The sequence below is a fragment of the Dasypus novemcinctus genome, chromosome 5, assembly GCF_030445035.2.
Source record: "Dasypus novemcinctus isolate mDasNov1 chromosome 5, mDasNov1.1.hap2, whole genome shotgun sequence".
Classification (NCBI taxonomy): Eukaryota; Metazoa; Chordata; class Mammalia; order Cingulata; family Dasypodidae; genus Dasypus; species Dasypus novemcinctus.
Genome location: NC_080677.1, coordinates 78,057,219 through 78,082,127, shown reverse-complemented (window position 1 = coordinate 78,082,127; position 24,909 = coordinate 78,057,219). Strand labels below are relative to the sequence as shown.

At 37.9% G+C, this 24,909-nt stretch overlaps 1 protein-coding gene across 1 annotated transcript in view; it reads left to right on the top strand.

Moving 5' to 3' along the window:
- RELN (reelin) overlaps positions 1-23,838 on the top strand; it is a 516,519-nt gene extending 492,681 nt beyond the window's left edge. Inside the window, exons 54-64 of the mRNA XM_058297120.2 lie at positions 1,658-1,833; positions 2,004-2,110; positions 3,831-4,073; positions 5,264-5,439; positions 6,375-6,448; positions 7,223-7,384; positions 8,070-8,227; positions 10,705-10,924; positions 12,779-12,976; positions 13,690-13,788; positions 22,737-23,838. Of these exons, the coding sequence (XP_058153103.1) occupies positions 1,658-1,833; positions 2,004-2,110; positions 3,831-4,073; positions 5,264-5,439; positions 6,375-6,448; positions 7,223-7,384; positions 8,070-8,227; positions 10,705-10,924; positions 12,779-12,976; positions 13,690-13,788; positions 22,737-22,833 (1,710 nt within the window). The 3' untranslated portion in view covers positions 22,834-23,838. The remainder of the gene's footprint in view (positions 1-1,657; positions 1,834-2,003; positions 2,111-3,830; positions 4,074-5,263; positions 5,440-6,374; positions 6,449-7,222; positions 7,385-8,069; positions 8,228-10,704; positions 10,925-12,778; positions 12,977-13,689; positions 13,789-22,736) is intronic.
- The last annotated feature ends 1,071 nt before the right edge of the window (positions 23,839-24,909 follow it).

Below are 24,909 nucleotides of genomic sequence, written 5' to 3'. Positions count from 1 at the left end.
CACTTTAAAAACTGTAATTATTTCCTAAACATCAGTAAGACAGGAATGGCACATGACTGCATAGCTTTAACTTTAGAGTTGATCATGTTCTAAGTTTGGAGAAAAGAGGGCTTATTTAAATAATTTTGACTACAATGATAATGTAGCAACTAAACTCTCCTAAAGAAGTTGAAAGTATAGTAAACTTACACAAATCCATAGACAGTTACTAAAATTGCAATTATGACAAATTACTTTCACTGTTATTGCCATTGTTTTCATGATAATATTCCCATTGTTTAAAAAGAAAAACAGTGCTTTGATCAGGGGTTTCAGCATTTTTTTTAAAAAAATCAATCAAACATACAAAAAACTTTGGGCCTCAACTCAAGGTAAAATTATACTATGGACAAAATGAGTAGAAAATCAGATTATCCTCAAATAGAAAACAAACAAATATAGGTCTTTTTCAAATTCAAGATCCTATGATAGGAGAGAATGAGCTAATTTTATATAAAATGCAGCCATAATGAACTTTAATATTTTATTTATCCACGATCTTGGGAAATAGACTATTCCTCACTGTTGATGATTTTTTCTTAGGATAAACTGCAGACCCAGTGAAAAGATTTTATTCTAGACTTTGTGTTCTTCTCCCCCATCTCCCTGCAAGATGCCTTGATAAGTATGTGATAAGCATCTTTGACTTCAGACAGGAATATGTGGTCTCAGATCTCCCTGAATAACCATTTAGTCCTTCCAGGATCACTCTGTGCTAGAGCTGATAAGTCCTGATAGCCTAAAAGAGCAGTCTCCAAAGGGACGGGCACATACTCTAAGGACAAGAAAACCCATTTGGGGAAAAATAAAACGTTAGAACTCCTGTTTATATTTTACTCTTTGGGGAGCAGATGTAGCTCAGTGGTTGAGCACCTGCTTCCCATGTACCAGGTCCTGGGTTCAGTTTCTGGTACCTCCTTAAAAAAATTTCCCTCCTATATTTTATCTCATTCCTTTAAAATGTCAAATATTTGTGCCTGCTTCATAGTGTACATAATACATTATATGACATACTATAAAATTAATATGTACTTTGGGAGTACATGCTTCAATACTCCCCCCCCCCCCCCCCCCCGCCTTGTGGCTTTTTGCATGCTGTCTGCTCGCTGTGTCGATTCACTGTGCACTCTTCTGTGTTTTTGCTTGGCTCCCTTTTTTTGTTACATCACCTTGCTGAGTCGGCTCTCGTGGTGCTTATGGGCTGGGCGGCTCTCCATGGCATGCGGGTGAGCCTGCCTTCACAAGGAGGCCCCAGGATGGGAAGCCAGGGCCTCCCATATGATAGACGGGAGCCCAGCTGATTGAGCCACAGCTGCTTCCTGCTTCAATACCTTTTTATAAACTAGAGTAGTACTATAGTTAGCTTTATAGTTGTTTTGTTTTAGGATTTCTTGCGGAACATTGGGTCCAATTACTACACATTAATATTTAAGCAATTTAAATAATCTTAAAAATGTGATAGAAAAGAGCATTGCAGAGATATCCTGTTGTTTTTAGGTATGTGAGGAAAAACATTTGGAATGAGCTCCATTTTTTTAAAATCCATCTTTTTATCTTAAATATCCCGTAGTTAGGATCTGAAATTGTTTTTTCACCATGTCCCACTTATTTTTTCCAGACTTTTCTGAAGGAACGCTTTGACAGTGAAGAAATCAAGCCTGACTTGTGGATGTCCTTAGAGGGTGGAAGTACTTGTACTGAGTGTGGGATTCTTGCTGAGGACACAGCACTCTATTTTGGGGGATCCACTGTGAGACAAGCCATCACACAAGATTTGGATCTCAGGGGTGCAAAGTAAGTCAACTTTGGGGGCATCTTCATCTCAGCGTAGCAAAGTGGTTCCAAAGCAAGGCACATCTGTGTGGAAGAAGTTGTTGACCTAGACTTTAGTAAAGTATTTGTTCTAGACAGATATCTGCTAATTAACCATTTTTCTGCTTATCCAAATATGTGCTTGCACTCAGATTCCTGCAATACTGGGGGCGAATCGGTAGTGAGAACAACATGACCTCTTGCCATCGGCCCATCTGCCGGAAGGAAGGCGTGCTGTTGGACTACTCCACCAATGGAGGTGAGTGGAGGGGTGAAAGCCCGGCTTTGGAGCATGTTGTGGTTTCCTAGGGCTGCACAACAAAGTACCACAAGCTCGGAGGGTTAAAACAACAGAAATGTATCATCTCCCGGTTCCAGAGGCAAGGAGTCTGAAATGAAGGTGTCACTAGGGCCTTTCTCCCTCTGAAACCTGGAGGTGAGAACGCTTCCTTGCCTCTTTCTAGCTTCAGGTGATTTGCAGACAATCCTTGGCAGTCCTCCGCTTAAAACCACAGCACTTCAGTCTCTGCTTCTGTCCTCACATTTCCTTCTCCCCTCGTGTCTGTGTGTGTCTGTGACCAAGTTCTCCTCTTCTCATAAGGACACCTGTCCTATTGGATTCAGACCCACCCTGATCCACATTGGGCTCATTGGAAGTAATCACGTGTCCAAGGACTTTGTTTCCAAATCGGGCCATCTTCACAGGATGGGGGTTAGGACTCAAACATTTCTCTCTGAGGGACAAAATTCAACCCATAACAGAACAGATTTCCAAACTCCATCCTACATTCCTCAGAAAAGTCTCTCCAAAGCTTTGCTGGCTGCGCAATGTGGAAGGCAGTGTTAAAAATTAAAAAACCTCAGGGGAGCAGATGTAGCTTGTGTGGTTGAGCACCTGCTTCCCATGTAGGAGGTCCCAGGTTCAATCCCTGGTACTTCCTTTAAAAAAAAAAAAAACTCTAAGGAGAAAGCTACAGATCTTTCATGTATCAACTGTTCTGCACATATGGCACCCATGTTATGCAAAATCTACCAAAAAAGAGAGAAATAAAATAAACCCCAAACTTCATGAATAAAGAAAATAATCTCTTGTGCTTAACTGAAGCTTGAGATTGATACCATTAAGAAATTTTTAATTGAATGGTTTTTAGCAAAAGATAATTTTTAAGACATTTTTAAAGTATTTTAAATAGCTTTGATGTGAATAAGCATGAAATAAATGCTGTTGAGTCTACAAGTAAACTTCATTCATTGTGAAAGAAGATAGGCTAAATTAGTGAAAAGCCTTGTCATAGGCCACATAAAAAAATTCTCTTTTATCTCTTTGAAACTAGAAGTCTTTAGAAACTCTGCTTTAACAGGTATGTGTGATTCTCAACAACTAGCATATAAACAGATAACCCTAAAATATTTAAGGCAATCTGCAGGGTATTTCCTTAAGTAAACATCCCATCTACACTGTATCAATTTATAAGAGAGAACCTTCAGCTCAGTCCAACTAATTCCAAATTGCAGTCGAATTATAATGGCTACATTTTAAATATTAGCTAGAAGTTCTTATCTAAAAACATGCAAAAATAGGTGTAACTCCTTATATATGAGAAATAATGCTTAGAGGAATCTAGAATAAAATGTTAAAAGCAGAAAATATGTAACTTTCACTTTGGTGTTTTTATTTTTAGTTACACTCTAAATTGATCAAAATCAATTATTATAGTTTAATTATGAGCCACATTTTTTAAAATATCCTTCCCCTCTTATGATCAGCCTCATTTTTGAGACAGTGTTCATATGTGGTGAACACCTACATTAAAGTAAGAGAAATCACCAAGAACCAGCTTCCCATGTCCTAGTTGAAGGTTTCTTTGGCAAAGTACACAGTATTTGCAGTGTGCTTCCTTCCTTCCTTTCTTCCTTCCTGCCTTCCTGCCTTTTATTTTCCCAGATCTGTTACTTCGTTGGTGTATTTGTCATTACAGGAATTACCTGGGCTTTGCTCCATGAGATGGATTACCAAAAATACATATCTGTTAGACATGACTACATACTTCTCCCTGAGGATGCCCTAACCAACACAACTCGACTTCGCTGGTGGCAGCCTTTCGTGATCAGCAATGGAATTGTGGTCTCTGGGGTTGAGCGTGCTCAGTGGGCACTGGACAACATTTTGATTGGAGGAGCAGAAATCAACCCTAGTCAACTGGTAGACACTTTTGATGATGGTAAGAGAGAGGACATCAAGCACTTTCCTTTCCTGTGAGCCCTTTGTTGCTGTCTTCAGATGAGATACTACATGAAAAGCATTTAGGATAGTGACTAAAACATATTTGCTGCTCAACATGTGGTAGCTATTATTTTACCCACTGTTTATAAATCTTCAAGACTGGCTGCTTATTGAAATGTCAACTGAGAATTTAATAAATCCTGATAAAGACAAAATGTCTAGCTTTAAATTTTTATTTTTATTTATCAATTTTTTTTTTTTTTTTTTTTTTTTTTTGAGGTACCAGGGCTGGGATGAAACCCAGGACCTCATATGTGGCAAGCTGGCACTCCACCACTGAGCCGCATCAGCTCCCCTGAGTTGGTTTTTTTGTTTGTTTGCTTGTTGTTTGTTTGTTTGTTTTTGAGAGGCACTGGGAACCAAACCCAGGACCTCCCATGTGGGAAGCAGGCGCTCAACTGCTTGAGCCACATCTGCTCTCTTTAAATGTATTTTGAAATTTCAGTAGCACAAAATAATTTTAGTTTCTTTGAGAATTTCTATAACACAGATACATATTGTACTGGTTTAAAAAGTGTCCCAAAAGCACACATGATGACCCTTAATTCTGACCACTAACTAACATTGGTTCTCTTCCCCCTTTGCCTATACGAAGCATTGAACTCCCTGGCACGCTTGTGCTTGGGTGGGGCCATGCGGCTAGTTCTGGCAGATAAGTTCTGGGTCAAAATAATGTTCTGGGCCAAAGCACTAAATTGCCTCCAGAACTCCTTCCCAATATTGTAAAGATTGTAAATATACAGTTGACATGAAACCTGAATCCTTGGGTTCCTGAATTAATACAGAAGTATAAAAATCATAGAACCCTACCCATGTTGGACATGAATCATATGTAAGAAATAAACTTTTCTTGTATTAAGCTACTGAAGAAAAAAAAAGGTGTTCCAAGAATTTTGTAATGGTGCAAGTTACTCAGACTAGCAGCTACATTTAAAAGTTGGATAATCATTATACTGTCATTTGATAATTTTTTCTAAATTTGTTTTCTTATCTTGAATTTATATGTTACACCATCTTAAATCTCAAAGGGTAAGCAAAAGTTGGAGCATAGATGTTTCAGTAATTAAAAAATAAACCAATCAGTTTAAGAGACTAATATGCAATGTTGTTTCCAATTTACCTAAACAGAAGGCACATCCCACGAAGAAAACTGGAGTTTTTACCCTAATGCAGTAAGGACGGCAGGATTCTGTGGCAATCCATCCTTCCACCTCTACTGGCCAAATAAAAAGAAGGACAAGACTCATAATGCTCTCTCCTCCCGAGAACTCATTATACAGCCAGGATACATGATACAGTTTAAAGTAAGGGAAAGAAGCTCTTCAAAACAACGTTATATTATATCAGCAGGGGAGAAAAATGCTTATTTTGACAACTATAAGGAAATGATCAGTTTCATCCATTCAGAGACACTTGATCTTATGAATAAAAGAAGTAATCTTTTGCAAAGGCTTTATTCAAGTATGATTAGATAAAATCTACAGATATGTTGGCACATAGCAAGAAATGTAACTAACTGTGTTAGGTATAATATGACATTAACCTTATAAATAAAAAGCCCAAATAGGTACCTCTGCCTACTTCTAGTTCCCCATAACTCTCTCTCTTTTCTTACATTATATTGCACAGTTCTCTCTCTCTCTTTTCTTTCTCTCTCTTTCTAGTATCATCAGCTCTGAAATAGGACTTATTGATTAAATAGATGATTAGGACTTAATTTGAATCACCAAATTTTTATAGCATTTTTACATTATTAATTACTCAAGCATTTAATTGCATATTATATGGGAAGTTTTGTATTCATATGGAAATGGGGAATCCCTACAAATGAATAGCAATTTAAAATTATTATTTTTAATATAAAAATTTGATAGTAATGTCAAGGAAGTTCAGAAATCAGTTGAAAATGTTTTGAACCAGTGATACTTTGAATTTCTTTCCATAAATTCTCCTAGCATTACTTTCTTTTTGGCCAGCTTATCTTCCCCAAATTAATTATTAATATGTGATATTCTTTAAGTAAATAGAAACAGTGGTTTTTTAAACTTTAGTTTTCATCTACAGGCAAAACTGCATGTCTTTAACAGAACACATTTTTGGTGTCTGCATAGGCTGCTCTTTAAAAGCTTCTCTAAATATCTCTTGATTACCTAACAGAGTCATAGCAGAGAGCCATGAGGTTTCTAAGTAAGAGATTAGATATTGTTTCATCTAACCTGATCCATATTGTTTATTTTAGATTGTGGTGGGTTGTGAAGCCACTTCTTGTGGTGACCTTCATTCTGTAATGTTGGAGTACACTAAGGATGCAAGGTCAGTGAAATCATCTTTACACTTCATTAAAATGTGAATACACAATTCAAATGGTTGTCTGTTTTTTAAGGCAACTGCCTACAGAAGAATAACCTTGTCTATGGAAAGCGATAGTTCATATGTATTTGTTATATACAAACTTCATTTGTATAAAAGGTACAAATAAGTTTTCTTTTCAAAATTGTCCTGCAAACCAAGAAAAAGCAAGTTGCATACTAGACTGCAGTCAACAAACCTTATGTTTTAAAATAAGTAAGACACTATATTTGTCTTAACAGTAGAACTTTCTGTTTTCATGTACTAATGAAACTTTAAATCAATGAAATATCTAAGTATGCTTTAGCCACAGTCACACATCCTAAAGCATAGTGGCAGCACTGAATAAAAGTCATCGTAATACGTGATTACCCCTTATTAATATGTTGACAGCCCCATCTCCCACCACCACTTACAAAAATGAAATATGTTGAGCTAAGTTGGGTAGATAGAAAGTTTTGTCAATCAACTCCAGGTCTATTTCTAATAAAAATATCACTATAATGCATGCTATTTTTCATACTATTGTCCATGACTATATCAGTGTACTTTTTAAAAAATCAGAATATTTCTTGCATGAACTCATTTTCAAGTTTTCTTTTTATGGTCTGTAATTATAAATATGTTAGTTAATTTAATAGCTTAATTTAACCACGACACCAAACCATTACTTTGACTTTAGACAAATCATAGGTTTCTCTTGAGATTTGTCTAACGTAACTTCTTTGGTTTCTGCAGGTCAGATTCCTGGCAGCTCGTGCAGACCCAATGCCTTCCTTCTTCTTCAAATAGCATCGGCTGCTCCCCCTTCCAGTTCCATGAAGCCACCATCTATAATGCTGTCAACAGCTCAAGCTGGAAGAGAATCACCATTCAGCTGCCTGACCATGTCTCCTCCAGGTAGGCTGCATGATAAGGAACACTGTGTGGATTGTCTGACATCTGTGCAGAGCTTGTGCGGGGAGCTGGAATCAACAGATACAGTGAGGCCGAAATGACAATTGCATGTTCCATGAAGAACTAGGAAGAAATAGGAGTTTGTTTGTAAATGATTCACAGAATCACAATTTTTTTTTACGCTAAATACCTCAGCACCTGTCAAACTCAGAGACCTCAAATCACAGACCCCAAAGACCTGGAATTTGCACCAGTTGTTTTCAACACTTGCCCCAGTGCTCTGACCTCACAAAGACAGCACTCCTCAAGCTGTCCTCTCTGAGGTGTGCAGGGCTGAGTCGGGCTGTGCAGAGAGGCACAGGAAAACTTGATGGAATGTAGTCTCCCTTGAACAACATTCACTTTATTCATAGACTTAGAAAATAATACAGCTCTATAGGAGTGGACATAGATATTTATGGAATAGAATGGGAAATTCACATAAAATTCTCAGGGGATGCATACGCTATTAAAGAGGCATTTTGGGATATACTCCCAGAGTCTGAGAGTCCATGCCCTCTGTTGTGAGGATGTTTCAGGGGGAAGTCTGGAAGCCCTTTTCTCAGAAATAGTCTCCAGCTAGAGGCTGGATGCAGCCAAGGGAAATAACAGCCTGCTGAATCTTCTCTGGTTTCTGTGGGACTTTCAGTGCCACACAGTTCCGCTGGATCCAGAAAGGGGAAGAAATTGAGAAGCAAAGCTGGGCAATTGACCATGTGTACATCGGAGAGGCTTGCCCCAAACTCTGCAGTGGGCACGGATACTGCACCACCGGCGCCATCTGCATCTGTGATGAAAGTTTCCAAGGTTTGGATCCCAGACTGTTTTTTTTGATACAGGAGACTCAGGTTCTCCTCATCCCAACATTTACACAAAAGCCCACTAGGAAATGGATAGGCACTCCAGCCTCAGGGATGTGGGATAAAGCACTCCTTAATCATAGAACTATTTGCCATAGGAATAATAGTTCTCATGGATAGGAATCGAGGGTCGTTTTACACTGTGTTCCTGCACGTAGCCCTCTAGTACGTTCTACTCAGGATGGTCTGTAGTTCCCACATTCCCCCTCTTCCACCTAACTCCCAGCCTCCATCCCACCCCAAACCATGACTTCCATTTCTGGACCTCTCTCCTTCCTGGCCTGATTGCCCACCCCTCGATACCTTGTCAATATTCCTTCTCCCTCAGCCATTCCCAACAGCAGCTGCTCCTGTCCTCCCAAGGTGTCACTGGCAACTCAAGATGGTCCATTCCCAGGTCACTCTGTGACAATGAGAAGCCCTCAAAGAAATATATTTTTCCTGCTTGAGTTTCTATATATTTGGACAGGGTATCTACCCAACTCCTTATATCAGAAGAAACTGCCACCTGTCAGTTAGAAGACCTGCAGCCTTGCTTTCCTTTGATCCAATGTTTCTGACAGGTTTCAGTCTCAATCATTACAAAGCTGACTTTACATAATTACTGTTATATCTCAGGCATATTACTCAGCATATAGCAATGCTCAGTAAATGTTTTTTTTAGTGAACCCTTACACTGCCTTGAGGTTCACTGTTTATGTAGTATCCACCAATTCACTCATCAGAGCCATTTATCAGAGCCACTTAGGACAACCCCACAAATTAGCTATGGTAAATATGATTCCCATTTTGCAGGTAAAGAAACTGAGACTCAGAGAGGTTAAGTGGCTTGTGTAAGGTCACTTGGCTAGTACATTACAGAAAGATGACGGGTACTCAGGGTCTTCTTTCCAATCAGCCTTCCTATCTCTCATAGCTGAGAAGTTTATCCAAAGATAGCAGCATTATATAACATCCTCCAGGTGAACCATGTTAAGAATCCATATATTTGAATTCTGGAGTACAATCTATTTAGCTTTATTGGCTGATGCTAGTTTGTCACTTCCAAATGAAATTGATGTGACTGATGCAGACTTCTGCAACCCTCTGATATCAGAACCTACTTACTGTTTCCTTTCACCCGTGGCATCCTCATTACTGCTGAGACCAACTGAGTCTCTTTGTACTAGCTAGCAAATGTGAACTTTTGGCAAATGAAATAGACGGGTGGAGTTCTCTCTCTGCCCTAATCCAACAGAACTGTGGTCTTTTGATTGTAAACTATTGCAGACATTTTAAAAAGATGTATTGCACACATCAAGGGAAAATGCAAGCACTTGCATTTACTAACATAGCATCTACTTAAACGCCCGTATTTCAGCTCATTTGTCTCTGAGAGATGCTTCCAGTTTATTCCTTATTCACCTATTTATCCTAGCCTCATTATTGTATATATGTGCTAAGTACTGTCAAGGTCCTGGGGACCAAGTAATAAATGTTTAATCAAGTATGAAATTGGAAGGAGGACAAAGAACACAATCTATCTTCCCACAATTAAAAAAAAAGAAAAGAAAAGAGCAACTAAAGAGATGACAGCCAGTAAATGTAATATAATATCCTGGCCGGGAGCTACCAAGGGAGGAGAAAAGGCTCAGAGAGACATTATTGGGATATATGAAAAACTTGAAATACAGGCTGTAGGCTTTATATCAGTGCTAAATTTCCTGAACTCAATAACTGTACTTTCGGTGGTTACAGTGAATATCCCTGTTCTTAGAAAATGTGGATGGCAGTATTAAGTATTCACGGAAAATAAGGTATACAATCTACACTCAAGTGTTCAGAAAATGGATAAGAAAGGAGACAGAAATGAGAGAAATATTGATGGATAGACAACTAGAATGATATGGCAAATATGGCAAAATGTTAAGTTTGGCAGACCTGGATATCTGGGGGTGTACAGGCAGATTGGAGTTCTCTGAATGGGATTTGTGTTGTTTTTGTAACTGTCCTGTAAATCTGAAAGTATTTCAAAATAAAAAGTTAAAAAAGAAACATGACCTACCTTATCTTCTACTACAAAATCGTGCTAGGACAAAAGAAATTAGGTTCACCTCTCATGCCAGGGTGAGAGCTCCCTACTGAAAGCCCTAACTGGTAACAGGCCCGGCCGGATGCTGCAGTGTTCAGACAGCGGATTTACATGAGCACCTCCGTAGTTAACTAAATTTTGACTCAGAGGTGGTGGTTTTATTGTTCTTTTTTTTTTTTCAGCAATGTAAGTCATTAATTGCCAAAACAAAAGAGAAATATTTATTCTTGAGCATCTGCCTCTGCTCTTTTGCCAATCTTACAACTATGGATGATATCTCAAATTGAATTTCTCTTCATTTTGGTGATTCTGCTTGTTCCAACTGATTTTTGTAATTTTTTCTATCCTTCCAGGCGATGACTGCTCTATTTTCAGTCATGATCTTCCCACCTATATTAAAGATAATTTTGAGTCAGCAAGAGTCACCGAGGCAAACTGGGAGACCATTCAAGGCGGAGTTATAGGAAGTGGCTGTGGGCAGCTGGCACCCTATGCCCATGGAGACTCACTCTATTTTAATGGTTGTCAGATAAGACAAGCTGCCACCAAACCACTGGATCTCACTCGAGCAAGGTAACAAAATCACTATGGTCTGGTCCAGACATAGAAACCATCACTAGCCTGGTTATTGCCACCTGTCAATTAGATGTGATAATGAACTTCATGGCAAAAATGTTACTAAACAGGGAAAAACTAAACATCATTTGTACTGGGTACAAGAAGCGCTATGTATTTTCACAACCCAGAAGTATACTTTGCTTAAACTTATTGTAAAATTACTTTCTATTTCTTCATGTACACACACCGGCTGAGCAGTGGTAACATAGGCATACGCTGGGGAAGTGGCCATATACAAATTTGGCTATGTATAATCCATATGGGCAATTTAATGCTGACTATATACAAACATGTAAATGTGAATGTATATGTGAAGTTAAATTTGTAATGATGTGAATATATGCCTATACTGAGCACATGTAAGTACACAGAAATGGAGGGATGGATGGATAGATGGATGAATGAAGACTTTTAAAATTCCTGTTCTATAGGAACTTGATAGCAATGCAGAGTAGAGTGGACAGCAACTGTGCGGTTGGGCTAGAGAATTAACAGGAAAAGTAACCCCAGGGGGGTTGAATTTCCTTCCCCACCTGCCCTTCCCAGCTGTGCCACCTCAGCAAGATCAGTTTTTATCTCTCCAATTCAGGAAAAGATTCTATGATTTTGAAAAGGTTGCACACTACGATTATACTGAAAGCCATTGAGTGTATACTTTGGATAGATTGTATGGTATGTGAATATATCTCAATAAAACTGCTTTTTATAAAAAGGGGGTTGCAAAGTCCCGGCCTAGAATATTCACATAATGCTGAAAAGTGTTCAGTGGTTATAAGGGAATTTGAGAATTAGAATTCGGTTCATGAGAATGTAGATGTTTACTTGAAACCTTCCCCTTTGGAAAATATTGATTGTGTATTTTCAGAGACAGAAAATTAAGTTTGGTAGGGTCCTTGATATGATAAATAATGAAAATCTAATAAAATTAATTCCCATGTAGTAACCATGGTAATGCCAAAAATTATGGTGTCCGCCTATCCCCATTTTTTTCCCACCCCTGACCAAAAAGATGTAGTGAAGCTAGAGACAACCTGATGTTTCTCCTTGGTAACATTTGCAGATACAATTAGCTGCCATGCTGTGCAGGTAACTTTTTTTAAATTAATTTTTGCATTCACAATTTTTAAATCCACCTCTATTTGACCACCTACTCTAAATGTGACTGCCTTGTTAATCACTAGAAACCCTATGAGGGTACATGTCCTATGTTTAAAAACTAAGGCAAGAGTGCCTGTGAAAAGCTAAGGGGCACACGGAACAGAATCGCAGGGATGGTCAGGAGCCTCCTTGTCTCTACCTCCTTTTTCCCACGGCTCTAATCTTCACTCATCCCTTTCCTAAAAGAGACAGGATGATCAGTCCTTGTCCAGATGCTAGTTAGCTTGGAGCTATTTGTAAAAGTGTATGTAGCATAAATATTGTGAGTTTATTCCTTGTTCTATGTCATTAGCTGCCCGTTGGCTCGTAATCGCTTTCAGAAAATAGAAAGTGTTTTAGGTGAAATACAATCATAATATTTCCAACTTCATGAAAAAAAGTATGTCTTTGAAAGTCAAGGTTGTTTACTTTGTGTAGAAAGCTAGCCTTCCTAGGTTAATTAGCCTGTAAGTATAATTAAAAGATAACATAAATAAATTGTGCTACTAATGTGCTTTAGTCACAAGGCTGGATTCTTCTATTTTTACCATATTAAGAACTCAGGAAATTATGGGCTTTGGGAACAAGAAAAATAAAAACTTTTAAAGTAAAAGCCTTCTCGTAACACCTCCTGGCTGTTGGTTAAAGATTGATCACACCTGTGTTTTTCAGCAAAATCATGTTTGTTTTGCAAATTGGGAGCGCGTCCCAGACAGACAGCTGTAACAGCGACCCAGGCGGCCCCCACGCCGTGGACAAGGCCGTGCTGCTGCAGTACAGCGTCAACAATGGCATCACCTGGCATGTCATCGCCCAGCACCAGCCCAAGGACTTCACGCAAGCTCAGCGCGTGTCTTACAACGTCCCGCTGTACGTACGGGGAGGTGTGGTCTCACATGCGAGCCCTGGGAATCTCAGAGTTTGAGCTAGAGGAAAATGTAGAGGCTGCAGATGGGGGGTGCAAAGCCCCAAATTGGTTAAGATACTGGAATAAGGCCATGAAAGTCAGTGGTGGCAGAACCAAGACTGCTCCAGTTCTCCAAATGTTTTCTTTTAGGACAAGAGGAAAAAATTGAAGCCAGGAATAATGGCAAGAGGGAATAGAGAGTAACAACTCATTGCAAAGGCACTTTTTGCATATTTCCCTTCCTTCAATGTTTCTAGTCCTTGAGAAAATAACACTTTCTCCTTTCTGCCGGGTATACTAGTTTGAAAATTGGCTAAGTTTGGGCAACTATGTCATTTTTGCTTAGTACTGTACCCTTAACTTCTAGCACAGTGCCTGTCACACAGAAGGCACTTCCTATTTGTTGACTGAATATGTTGCTCTTCCAAGTACTATTGGAGCCAGAGGAAGGAGGGAGAGAGAGAAAAAAATATGACAGGACCCATGAGTCCCCAATAAAGTTTCAGGCTGCTTAGCAGAGCTCTAAGACCTACACAAATATGAATTCCATGTCCAAAGTTTTGTCAGTTTAGATTAGCATATTATAATCTTTGCAGTCTGCACAGCACATCCCATGCAACAGAAAGTTTTCTGTTTCCTAATGTTTCATCTCTATGTCCTTCTGTCTGTGGCACAGGGAGGCACGAATGAAAGGAGTTTTACTGCGCTGGTGGCAGCCACGCCACAATGGAACAGGTCATGATCAGTGGGCTTTGGACCATGTCGAGGTCGTTCTGTGAGTATCTGAAACCTCTCATCCAGTGTCCATTTCAGAAAGGTTTGAAATTCCTTCCATGCGGCATGCTCCTTAATTTAGTAAGAACTGCTCATGATGGGGAGCCCCACAGGACCACTTTGGCTGACGCACTTCAGCAACTGCAAGCTATAATAGCTCAGTTCAACAGCAAAATAACAGAGCCCTGAATATAATTTAATGTGCCTTAGAAACCTTCAATAGGCAAAGCCTTTCTTTAAGGATTTGACAAGATTGGTTAAAATGGATAAAACAAAAGTCTCCAGGTATATGGGAAACAAGGTCTGGATTGCCTCATAAAATGGAATCACGTCCTTTAAGAGAAAGGATCTTTACTGGCTGGTGTACAGAGTATTCAGGGCTAGTGTCCCCACTTAAAACACTTGCTTTAGCCACAGATGCTTGAGGCATTCTTCCATTTAGTGATGGTTGCAATTAGGAGTTGTGCTTTCAGATTCCTCCTGACCAGTCCCAGCAGCTAGCAAGTTCAGGGTGCTCCCCCATGGTTTCTCCCATCTAATAAGGCTCTTGCCTAGCCGGGTTGACTGTTCCTCACAGACAGATGACTTGCTTTTTCTCCAACAATCTAGTTCCTGTAGAACTGGAATGCTTATGTCTCGACGGGTTCGGACTGATGGCTCCAAGTGGTTGGCAAGGAGAGGCGAATCTTCTCGGTAGATAGGTTCAAATGTTCATTCTGTTTACCAAAGCAAACATGAAATCAGTCCTTCTGCTGATTTCAGTCATTTTGAAAGCAAATGTAAATGATTAATTGGTGGGAAACCTACCAGATTTGTTTTCTTTCGATCATAGCCATGAACTGAATCTTTCAGTCTTGAGTTGGCCCTCGTCTTAGCTTTCACCGAGGCACCTGCTTGCATGGCATCCATATCAACCCCAAGTCAAAGAGCAACCCAGTCCCTCACAAGCCCCCACTGTGCGCTCTGCTGCTTTTGGACAACTTGCTGGGCTCTGCCTCCACAAGACAAAGTTAAAGTTTAAAGGAACGGTCCAGACTCATTTGATCTAAATATGAGGCTGATGTATTCATTCCTTGGACATAAATTTCCTCCAGTTACATTCTTCCAGAATAGAATAAGCTGGACTCTAAATGAATGAATGTAAGATAAGGCCATAGAGGGGTATTCAGATAGACCAAAAAGCAACCCTGAAGCCATTTTGCCCAGGCTACTTGCCTTTTAGAGCGGTGCTTCTCAATTGGATTGAACATCAGAATTACTTGGGAAGCTTTTGAGAAAAAAAAGCAATTACCACTCCAGTGCCCAGGCCCATCCCTAGAGATTATGATTTAAATTGATCTGTGCTGGGGCCTGAGCATCAGTCTTTTATAAAATCGCCTCAGGTGTTTCTAACATACAGGTTGACATGCAATTTAGAATTTATCATCTTTTAAGTCTCTTGCCAAGAAAATTTATAGCAGCAGGACTTCCTGGCCTAACAAAGCATTATTACCACCTCCTATGGAAACATCAACATTTGACAGTCCTCAAAAGAAGACAGGATGCTAAACTTCCCTTGAGCAAACATAACAATTCCTAGTGGCAAGCATTTGAGTAGATGTTTCCTCTCCTCGCATTCAACCAAGCAATTGCAGTTATCTACCGTTAGTTTCAGAGACATCTTCACAATAATTCTTCCCTTGGGCTAAAAATAAAGAACAGGTGGGGTCAGAAATGCAAATATGTTCCCCCAGTATGAAATAACCCCTCCAGCACCTGGAAACAGAACTCTGTTCTCTGCTTCTCTTGTTGACTGGCTGTCTCAGAGGCTCCTGGCAGGAAGCTCCCCAATATTTCACATCCATGAGGAAACTTCATGAATATTCTGGGGTCACTCCCAAAATGCCCTGTGTCGGTATAAGTTTTGAAAGCAACTACCAGCCTCATGACATTACTACAAAGATTAGGTTCAGATTATATGAAATATCAGAAACTTACTGTGTTAGATGTTTGCAATAATTAACAAGCTGTAGCTCAGTTTCCCCTGATATGCACTGGGGAAAGACTAACCCCATCCCCCATAAACCTACATGCCTAAGGGCACAGCACTTCCCCACAGGTTAAATAAAGAAACCACATAGGGACAAGAGTTCCCTACCTGCTTATCAGAGGGAGATAAAATTCCTACAGAACAAAGAAACATCTGCTCCTGCAGCATTCCAAGAAACCATAACTCCCTAACCCACTATCTTCTAGTCACTGTCAGGGAAAGTTTTCATCTCCAAGGCTTCCTATTGGTCCCTGCACTTCACATGGACCCTCAACCCCCTCCCACCAACTATCATTTCACCCCTAGGAAAGCTCTGTATAAATTCAAGTCCCCACCTTCCAGGAGTGGGCTGAAGTCTCTCTTGTGGGGGATGCTGGAGTCTGTTCTTCAGACCCCCTCCGTTGGGAGAGCTTCTCAATAAATTCTTTCTTTGTCTATAGCCATATCAGTCTCCATGTCCCAGTAAGAGCTGTATTTTTCTCCAACATACTGTAACTGGTATTTTTCTGGAACTACAATCTGTATCAGTAAAGGCTTCATTTTTCTTTCATCTCCAGAATTTTAATGATTTGCAGACTTAACAGGCACCTGTCTGCTCTTATCTGCTTCGTTGTGTCACATGCTTAAAGGCTCTAAAACATTTCAAATGAGAAAAGAGCATTGCCACACATGCACAGTGTTACATGCTTTGGGTTTTATTCAGTGTCCTTTTTCAATGAATATTTTTAAATTTTAGTTTTACACATCACCATATAATTTTATGTACATATATTACACATATCCTTTTAAAAGCAAAAACATACTAGCCTTTAATATCTCTTTAATGATATCCTAAAAATTTGTTAAAATTAAAGGAGTTACCTTTACTGTGTTTTCTACTTTTTTCAAGAGAAGAAATACTTTGTGAAGCTCAGGTCAATAAATGAGTTGTTTAAAAAATACAATATTAAGAAACTATATTTTTCGGAACTATGTTTTTGATGTTTTGCTCTTGTTTTAGGGTTGAACATTTCTACACTGTACCTTTTCAAAGTACTTTTTTTTTAAAGTCACAAAAAGTTTTACAGCATTCAATAATTAATATGCACCAGATAGCGCTATAAAATAATTACTTCAATTCTTTCCCTTGATTTGATTAAAATAATATAGGAAGTTCCAGACAATTCAGGAAAATAAAATATGGTGATTTTCCTAAGGGTCTTTCAACCAAATGAGGCACAAAGAGGCCATCTAGTGTGCATGCCATGAGTCACCAATATTACTAATTATAATTTTTCTCCAGCAGATGTATATTTTAGAAATAAAGAGATGAAATGCTCCCCTAGAGCCTTCTTAATGGAAAATATCCTCTTAATTACCTACACTTCTGCATAATAACATTTAGTTTTATAAACTAGTCGTGTTAATTACTCAAGTGTGAAGGAAACAGGAGCAGGCTGAGGTGCATCTCTTCAGAGATACACTCCCTACCTAATTGGACAGCAGCAAACAGGACTGTTAATATGTTTTTGCAACTAATGGTTGGGGGCATACAGTTCACTTAAAAATTTTTAGAGTGTATTTTCTTTTCTAAATGAAGATTGGCCTTAATCTGGCTTTATTACCATAGTTTTGCTTCTGTGCATGTGCACCAAGGACACATGCTAAAAACCCCTAGAGGAAAAAACTGTGGTCACGCATGGTATCTTATAAAGAATTTAAACCTCAGTACTGCCCATGTTAACCATGAAGATCGACAATTTTGTGAGAGCAAATATGATATTTTTTAAATATTTCAACGTTTAGGAGAGGATCAGAAATTAAGAAACATATTATATTTTGTAACTTAATGGTTGAACTCTAAAATACATGTGGAAGGATTTGAATTTTATAAACATGGATATTCAGAATGACAAGCCCTGCACCAGAGAGCTAAAAAACCACCCTTTTAGAATTTAACAAGCAAGGTCACATATGCCTCATGCTTGTCTGAGAGTATAATCTTCCCACTCTGATGATGTTTTTTCAATAAAACCTGCACACAAAAAGTGCTTCGCAATGATTAGCGCCTGCTAATCTACCATACACCATACAGGTAAAACTGAATTGACAGGTCTTTTTTTTTGCCAGCCTCACTAGCTTACAAAAAGTCCTTATTCTGTAAGGCCTGAATGAAATAGCATAACACAATCACTGACAATCAAGTGTCAGAAATCTAATTTCTCTGAATTTTTTGCTAGGGTAGAATACTTGTTTTCAGTAAATGTTTGTGAATACATTTGGGCAGATCCCTCACAAGATCCATGCTGGTGGGGTTCTTCTTAGGATAAAAGAGAATTCTTTCCCTCAAACTTTTTTGTTGGGTGTTCAATGCTTTTATCCTAAGAATCTCCCTTACCCAATTCTGCATTTCATTCACACATCACATTTCCTTTGTACGTGTGTAAGTCACAACCTGTCATGTGTATAATGAAGTGGGCCAATTTTTGCATGTGTACCTTGAAAGCAAATTGCTCAGTAAAGACTTAATCTTTTTTAAATGATTTATTAAAAAGTGAATTATTACCACATTGGCTGAGGATTGAAAACCAGTATATTGACAACTATGGTCTTAACGCATTTATCAGATTTTAATAATGTGAGTTCCATCACGACCATCCCCTCATGCTATTCATTATCAAGATACTGTCACATTTTTGGCACAAATGATTTATGGAGATGAGCATATTACATTTGTTGCAAAGCATATTTGTCCTTTATTAAATTTGACTGTGTTCCTTAATATAGAGGACTTTTATATTTTTGAAAGCCATTTCCTTCATATGATCAGGAATTAGTATTTCCTACAATGTAGATAACTAACAAATCAGATAATAAAATTAATAATAGCTATTAAACCATTACTTTAATATTTGTACTTTGTATGCAACATTTATGCCAAATGTAGTACTATAGCTACATGTACCTTCACATACGGTTATGAGCAAATATTGCATGTCGCATTACATGGAAGAGTTAAATATATGTATATGTTGGATATAGAAGAATAAGAAATAACTTCTTTAATTTTTATTTTCAAAAGAGATGAAAAATCCCATATTGCGTCTAAACCTGATCAGACTTTTATGACTAATCACAGTGCTGCATGCATTGAAAGGCATTTTTTAACTTGTGTTATATTTCATTATTTGCTGTCATTGGTTTTCCACTAGAGTAAGGTAAGTTCTCTTACTAAATCTGGGGAACTGTTTACTAGTGGTTTCATCAGTGTAATCACCTCAGTGAACTAAGAAGTTTTGTAGAAGACCTTTGTCATGGGGGGAAAAAATCTATTAAAACAAATTTATATATGGGTTTGGGATCTCCTGGAATATTTGAAACCTATATTCATGTTAACTACAAGTTCAGCCAAACTGAGATAATTAGTTAGCAGCCATTCAACTAATCAATAAAATCCCCCTCCATAAAGGATGCTATGCACTTTAAGTCTTCATTCAATGACTTATGCATAATGGGAAAATTTTTAAATGGACTTAGACAAAACTGACATGTCAAGTGTCATAGTTGATGTGCCTTCAGATGAGTATTACCCACTTTCACTGAACTTATAATAAAAATTACTTCTGTCTGTAATTGCAGTGAAGAAATAAATCTTAAGAATTCCATTGCACCTATTATTATTTCAGTTTTAAGATTTTGCTATACATCTTCATGTATCAAAAACAAAATAGGGCTCTCAGATGCACCCCACAAATAAGAGTAAACATAAGATACTTAAATTTATTCATTTTCCCTAATGCCCACTTCTGGTAAGTTAGACATTTAAAAGCCATGATTACTGTTTTAAAACTATATTCATTTACTAAAAGGTCCAAGAGGCAGGCAGCATTTGGATATAGTGTCCCATGGTGGATGGTTGATTTTTAAAAGCTCGTGCACTGGGAAAATCTTTCATTAGATGCTGACCTAACTCCAGAGATTGGTATTTATGTTTCACATACCAAATTACCAGTTGATTTCAAGGCTGCTTTCAAAATGTGACCATTTGATAATGTGAATATAAAAACACTAGCATCTATACAAATTCATTACTCCACATATATGAATATTCTCAGGGATCCAAATATATGCTACTATTACATAAACATACTATACTTAAAAAAAAAACAAAAACCTATTGAATCAAAATGTCCCTAAATCCAATGTAAGCTTCCACTAATGGCCTGATTGTCAGAGTATTCAAATTATCCATCTAATATTTATTTTCTCACTGCCAATATTTATTTACTCACTATACACATAGTGAATTTAAATCAGTTCCATAATAAGTGGAGAAGTTGCTTTAAAACCATTGAGCATGCATGTCAACTTTTGTTTAAATGTTCCTGTTTCAATATATGGAGATAACATTCACATCAAGCTAGGTTGTGCTGAGATAATGAAGTGTCTTGAGAGTTCTGAACTTCTCTTTTTCTTCATTGTAAAATATTTCAACTATTTTAAATTCTCTGAGTGCCTTATATTTTTAAACATGTTTCAACAGGATAATTTTCATTGCTTTAACTTTACAATTATTCCTTATAGTTATAGAGTAATGATTTACAACAGGAACCCAATCAGTAAGTCACCAAAAGTTCAACAGATGTGCCTTGACCACCCACGGGTCAGGCAGGATGCTCAGCCCTGTGGTGTGGGGGTGGGGGAATGGGGAACAGTGGAGGAAGTTCAGTTGAGGGGAGGCAAGATATGAACACAAATAAATTCCAGGCAAAGCAGAAAATGAGCACTGTGGGAGTTCAGAGTAGGAAAAAAATCACTTCTGGTGGGAATGGACAATAAAGAAAATGGATCCTTGTACAAGAAATAGAAATTAAGGAAGGGATGATGGTAGTGGGCCAATGAGGCAGGTAGAAAAGGCTCAAGGCAATTTTGAATAGAGAATTCTCTACAGGAGTGTTGTGGAAGAAAAGACCTAAAACACAGAAGGGGTTAAATGTACAGAGGACTTGAACTCTCAACGTAAATTATCTTATATGTTCCTCCATAGACAAGAAGATGATGATGGGTTTTGGGCAAGGCAAGGTAAAGCCAGCATTTGAGGGAAAGTTGGCTAAAACTGGTGTGCAAATCAATTGTATATGTGTGGGGGGATTATACACAGAGATATATGCAAGTGTACACTGTTATACTTCCTTAGTAGTTCACCATCTCTTTCCAGTGGAGTCTTCTTCATAAGGGGAGAGAATTGAGATGAGATGAGTTTAGGGGCCACTATAATAGCTCAGGGAAAGAACCAAAGAGTGACCTAGGACACCCTCCGAAAGACAGCAAGGTCCTGTCCCCAAGAGTTTGTGAGGAAAGAAGTTATAGGATTCATTCTCCTGGCATTTGATAAGTTCAATACATTAGGTCATTGTCCTTCTTAAAAATTTTACTCAACTTTACGTAGCAGCTAATAAATAATGGGTAATTAATTTCATCCTTCAAGTCTGAAATTGAAACTGATCAAATTAGTTGATACATGTGCTATTGCCTCACTGGGGAAAGGACTTGGGGGCGGCGGGTAAGGTTTGTGGGAAAGACAGCAGCAGAGCTACCTGAAGACAAAACCAGATTTTTATGTCTTTTTCTTTACAGTGCCTCCAGAATATGTGCTTTGTTTCCAGCTTATAGTTTCTGGCATTTTGATAATATAGAAATCCAGTGTGGAAAGTTATTAGCACTCTATCTAATTAGTAGAATATACTAGGTAAAACAGTATAATGTTATATCTTGTATAGTGTATAGATCATTGATAATCCAGAAGAGTAGGTTGCTCAGTGCAAAATTGCCCTGCCCCTCTTCTTTACCCAAACTTATGTTCATTGTCATATTGACCTGTATGGTAAGATCCCATCACAGGACAGAATCCTGCTCCAAATGTACTGGATAAACCCATGGAATTAAATAGGAAAAGGCTTTGGGGCCATGGTAATTTTAAAGAGACTCAGTGAATTTGGAAAATATTGATAGGTGCACAGCGATACTGATGCCACAGGCAGATGCATTGCCCCTCAGGTCAGTGTGTGAGAGGGGTATGTTTCTCTTCAGTGATTTGTAAACAGTGATCCTTTTGAAATTATATGTGACATATTGACCTTTAGTAGCTATGACTACCATTGTTATACAATTACCTACAGGCTCCTGGAATCCATTTTCAGTATTTTTATCAGCTTCAAATATAGTATGGAAGTATTTTGTACCTGTTTGGGAGAAGGGGACAGATACTCACACACATATAATTCTACAGTCAATTATACTTTCTTAGTATTTTATGGTCTCTTTGCAATAGATTCTCCTGGTCATAAGGCCACGTTTTTAGAATATGACCACAACTGCTTTTTGATTGAGGATGACAATGGAATCTAACACACTGAGAAAAACTTCCCATTTTGCTCGAGACTGTGAAAAATAGGAAGGGCAAGTGGTTTTAGCTAACAAGTTTGTTTTTCTTTTGTTTGTTTTTGCTTTCTAAGCTTTAAATGAAAATGCTGCTTATTAAAGAAACCAAATAATTTTTCCTGCATTTTAAAAGAGCATTTAAATAAGTTAATAGGACCATCTAAGTTAATGCTTTCAGTAAAGGTTCAAGAATAAGATTAAAAACCAAAAAAACCATTTCAGTCTGTTCTGCTATGAACCATGATTTCTCATCTTATCTGGTTAAGAGCTCACTCATGAGAAGAAAGAGATTTCTTCAAGGCCAAAGACAGTGAATACAGGTGTCAGCCTTTAGTTGTCTGTCCCTAGATGATAATGTCAGCGTGATCTGTTAATTAACCCTGACAGTTTTCAAATAAACATCAGCGTAAATTAGGACCTAGAATTTGTGCTTTCAATGATGGGACTTAATACTCTTTCTCCTTTCCCTCCCTGCTTCCACCCTCTTTGATTTTTAACAGCACTCGCAAACAAAATTACATGATGAATTTTTCACGACAACATGGGCTCAGGCACTTCTACAACAGAAGACGAAGGTCACTTAGACGATACCCATGAAGAATCAAAACGTTTATTTTTCCTTCCAACATGTGATGTGTTGCTTTCCATTCTTTTCAATCTTGCACTGCATCTGGTATCAGGAAATTTTTGTGAATGACTTGGTGAAAGTCCTTCTCAAAACAGAGTATACACCACTTTCCCACACTGTGAACTAATGACAAGTGACTTATTTTCTCATAATGTCTTAATGTTGATGTGTCCGTGCAAATTGTGATCCGTTGTAATATCAGTTACAGTGGCAGTATTGAGAGTAAGAAATAGTTTAACTGAAAAAAAAAACTTTAAGCACAAAAATTTAAGAGATTTTATGTTTAAAATGGCATTTAGTACAGTATTTAACATTCTTGGTCACAAAGCTATTTAAGTGGACTGTATTTCAGCTATGTATCATGTTTTATATGATTAAATTATCATTGTTTGTCCTTTATGTATTCTCTTCTACAATATAACGCATTGACACTGTATTTACTTGTTATGTTGTAATATTTTGCTGCTGAATTTTGGGCTACTTATACTCTGCAGAAAGTTAATTGAAATACCTACTCAAGAAGATAGTTGTAAAGATATTGTATCTCCTTTAATATGTTCCTTAAAATGTATGTTGGTTTAGTGTTGTTTTGTGGATAAAAAAATGCTTGACCTTGAAATATTTTCTACTTAAAAATAGTGGATGAAGATCCTAACCCCTACAAAGGACTGCCCATTTCCTTGTCTAAAGAGTTTTAAAAAACCGTTCTGTGGCTGATTTACTAACAGTAACTGCCATTTTGTGTCTGTGGTAACAGAGTGATTTGTAAAACAGTGGATGTTATCATTGTGTTCTCTTCGTGGACTGTTTTTCCTGCGGGTCATATTCATACCTTCTAAGGAAGTTGTACAACACCAGCAACATTATAATGGCCCTGTAGCCTTGAATTGTCTATTAAGATAACTAAGAGGTTACACTCTAAGGTAAACCAAGCTAAAAGCCCATGCTTAAAATAAAAATTATGTGCAAAAGCCCTTTGAAGGTCATTTGACTTTATTGATTTTAATTAAATTTTACGTAGGATTTGTAAGCCTGGTCAGGTTTGGAAAGAATGATATCAGAAACATTTTTCTATTCTTTTGTTTCATCACTGAAATAGTAATTATGAAGTCACACTTTCAAATTAGCCATTTTCCTGATATTCTAGAAATAGGGCAATATATGCAAAGCCACAAAGGCAGGAACTTGATGCCTTAGAGACACAGGTCACTTGCATTTGAGGAGAAGCTGATAAACAGCATAATGACACTGGTAAGTGCCCATTCTGCTAAAGCCATCAGAAGTGGGGGTAGGAAGGGAGGCAGTTTTCTTATACTAACATAATTCAGTTTTAACCTGGCAGCATCAGAAAGCCATTGGAGGGTTTTAAGCAGATGCTTTTTGTTAAGTTCACTCTGGCGAGGAGTGAAGAGTAGTGGGAGAAGGTGAAGAAAAGAAGGGGACAGCTGAGAAATCATAACAGAAGGAATTTTTAATTGTCTGACAAGAATTTTACTAAGGATTTTTGCTTCTCCAGATGACTCCAAATTTCACATGCAAAATACATGCTTCACATGCAAAATACAGTCATAAATACAAAAGGTAATTATGAGTTTATTTACTGTCTGGAAAAAATAGCAGCTGTTATTTTTTAAAATTCCATTTCAGGGGTTAGAGGGTCTTGCAATTATGACTGCATCTTCTATTTAGTCCTTTGGGCGCTTATTATAAATGAATTTTTACAATCTTTTTTTTTTAAATCCAACATGAATGGAAATTGATGCTGTCTTTATAGACTCAGGAGACCATGCAATGAAAACAGGAAAGTCTGACACTCTCCAGTGACCTTATTACCTTATTTCAGTGTCTGGACCACTGTCCAGAAATCATGCCCATACATCAGAGTAAGAGAATTTTGAAAACATAACTTTTATGGAGAAAGTATTGGCAGAATGATACATGGATACATATGTGAATAATAAAAAGGCATAGAAATATGTATAAGAAATACTACATCGGTAAAACTAGAGACAATAAATTCACACCAAAGTTATTACAATAACCCC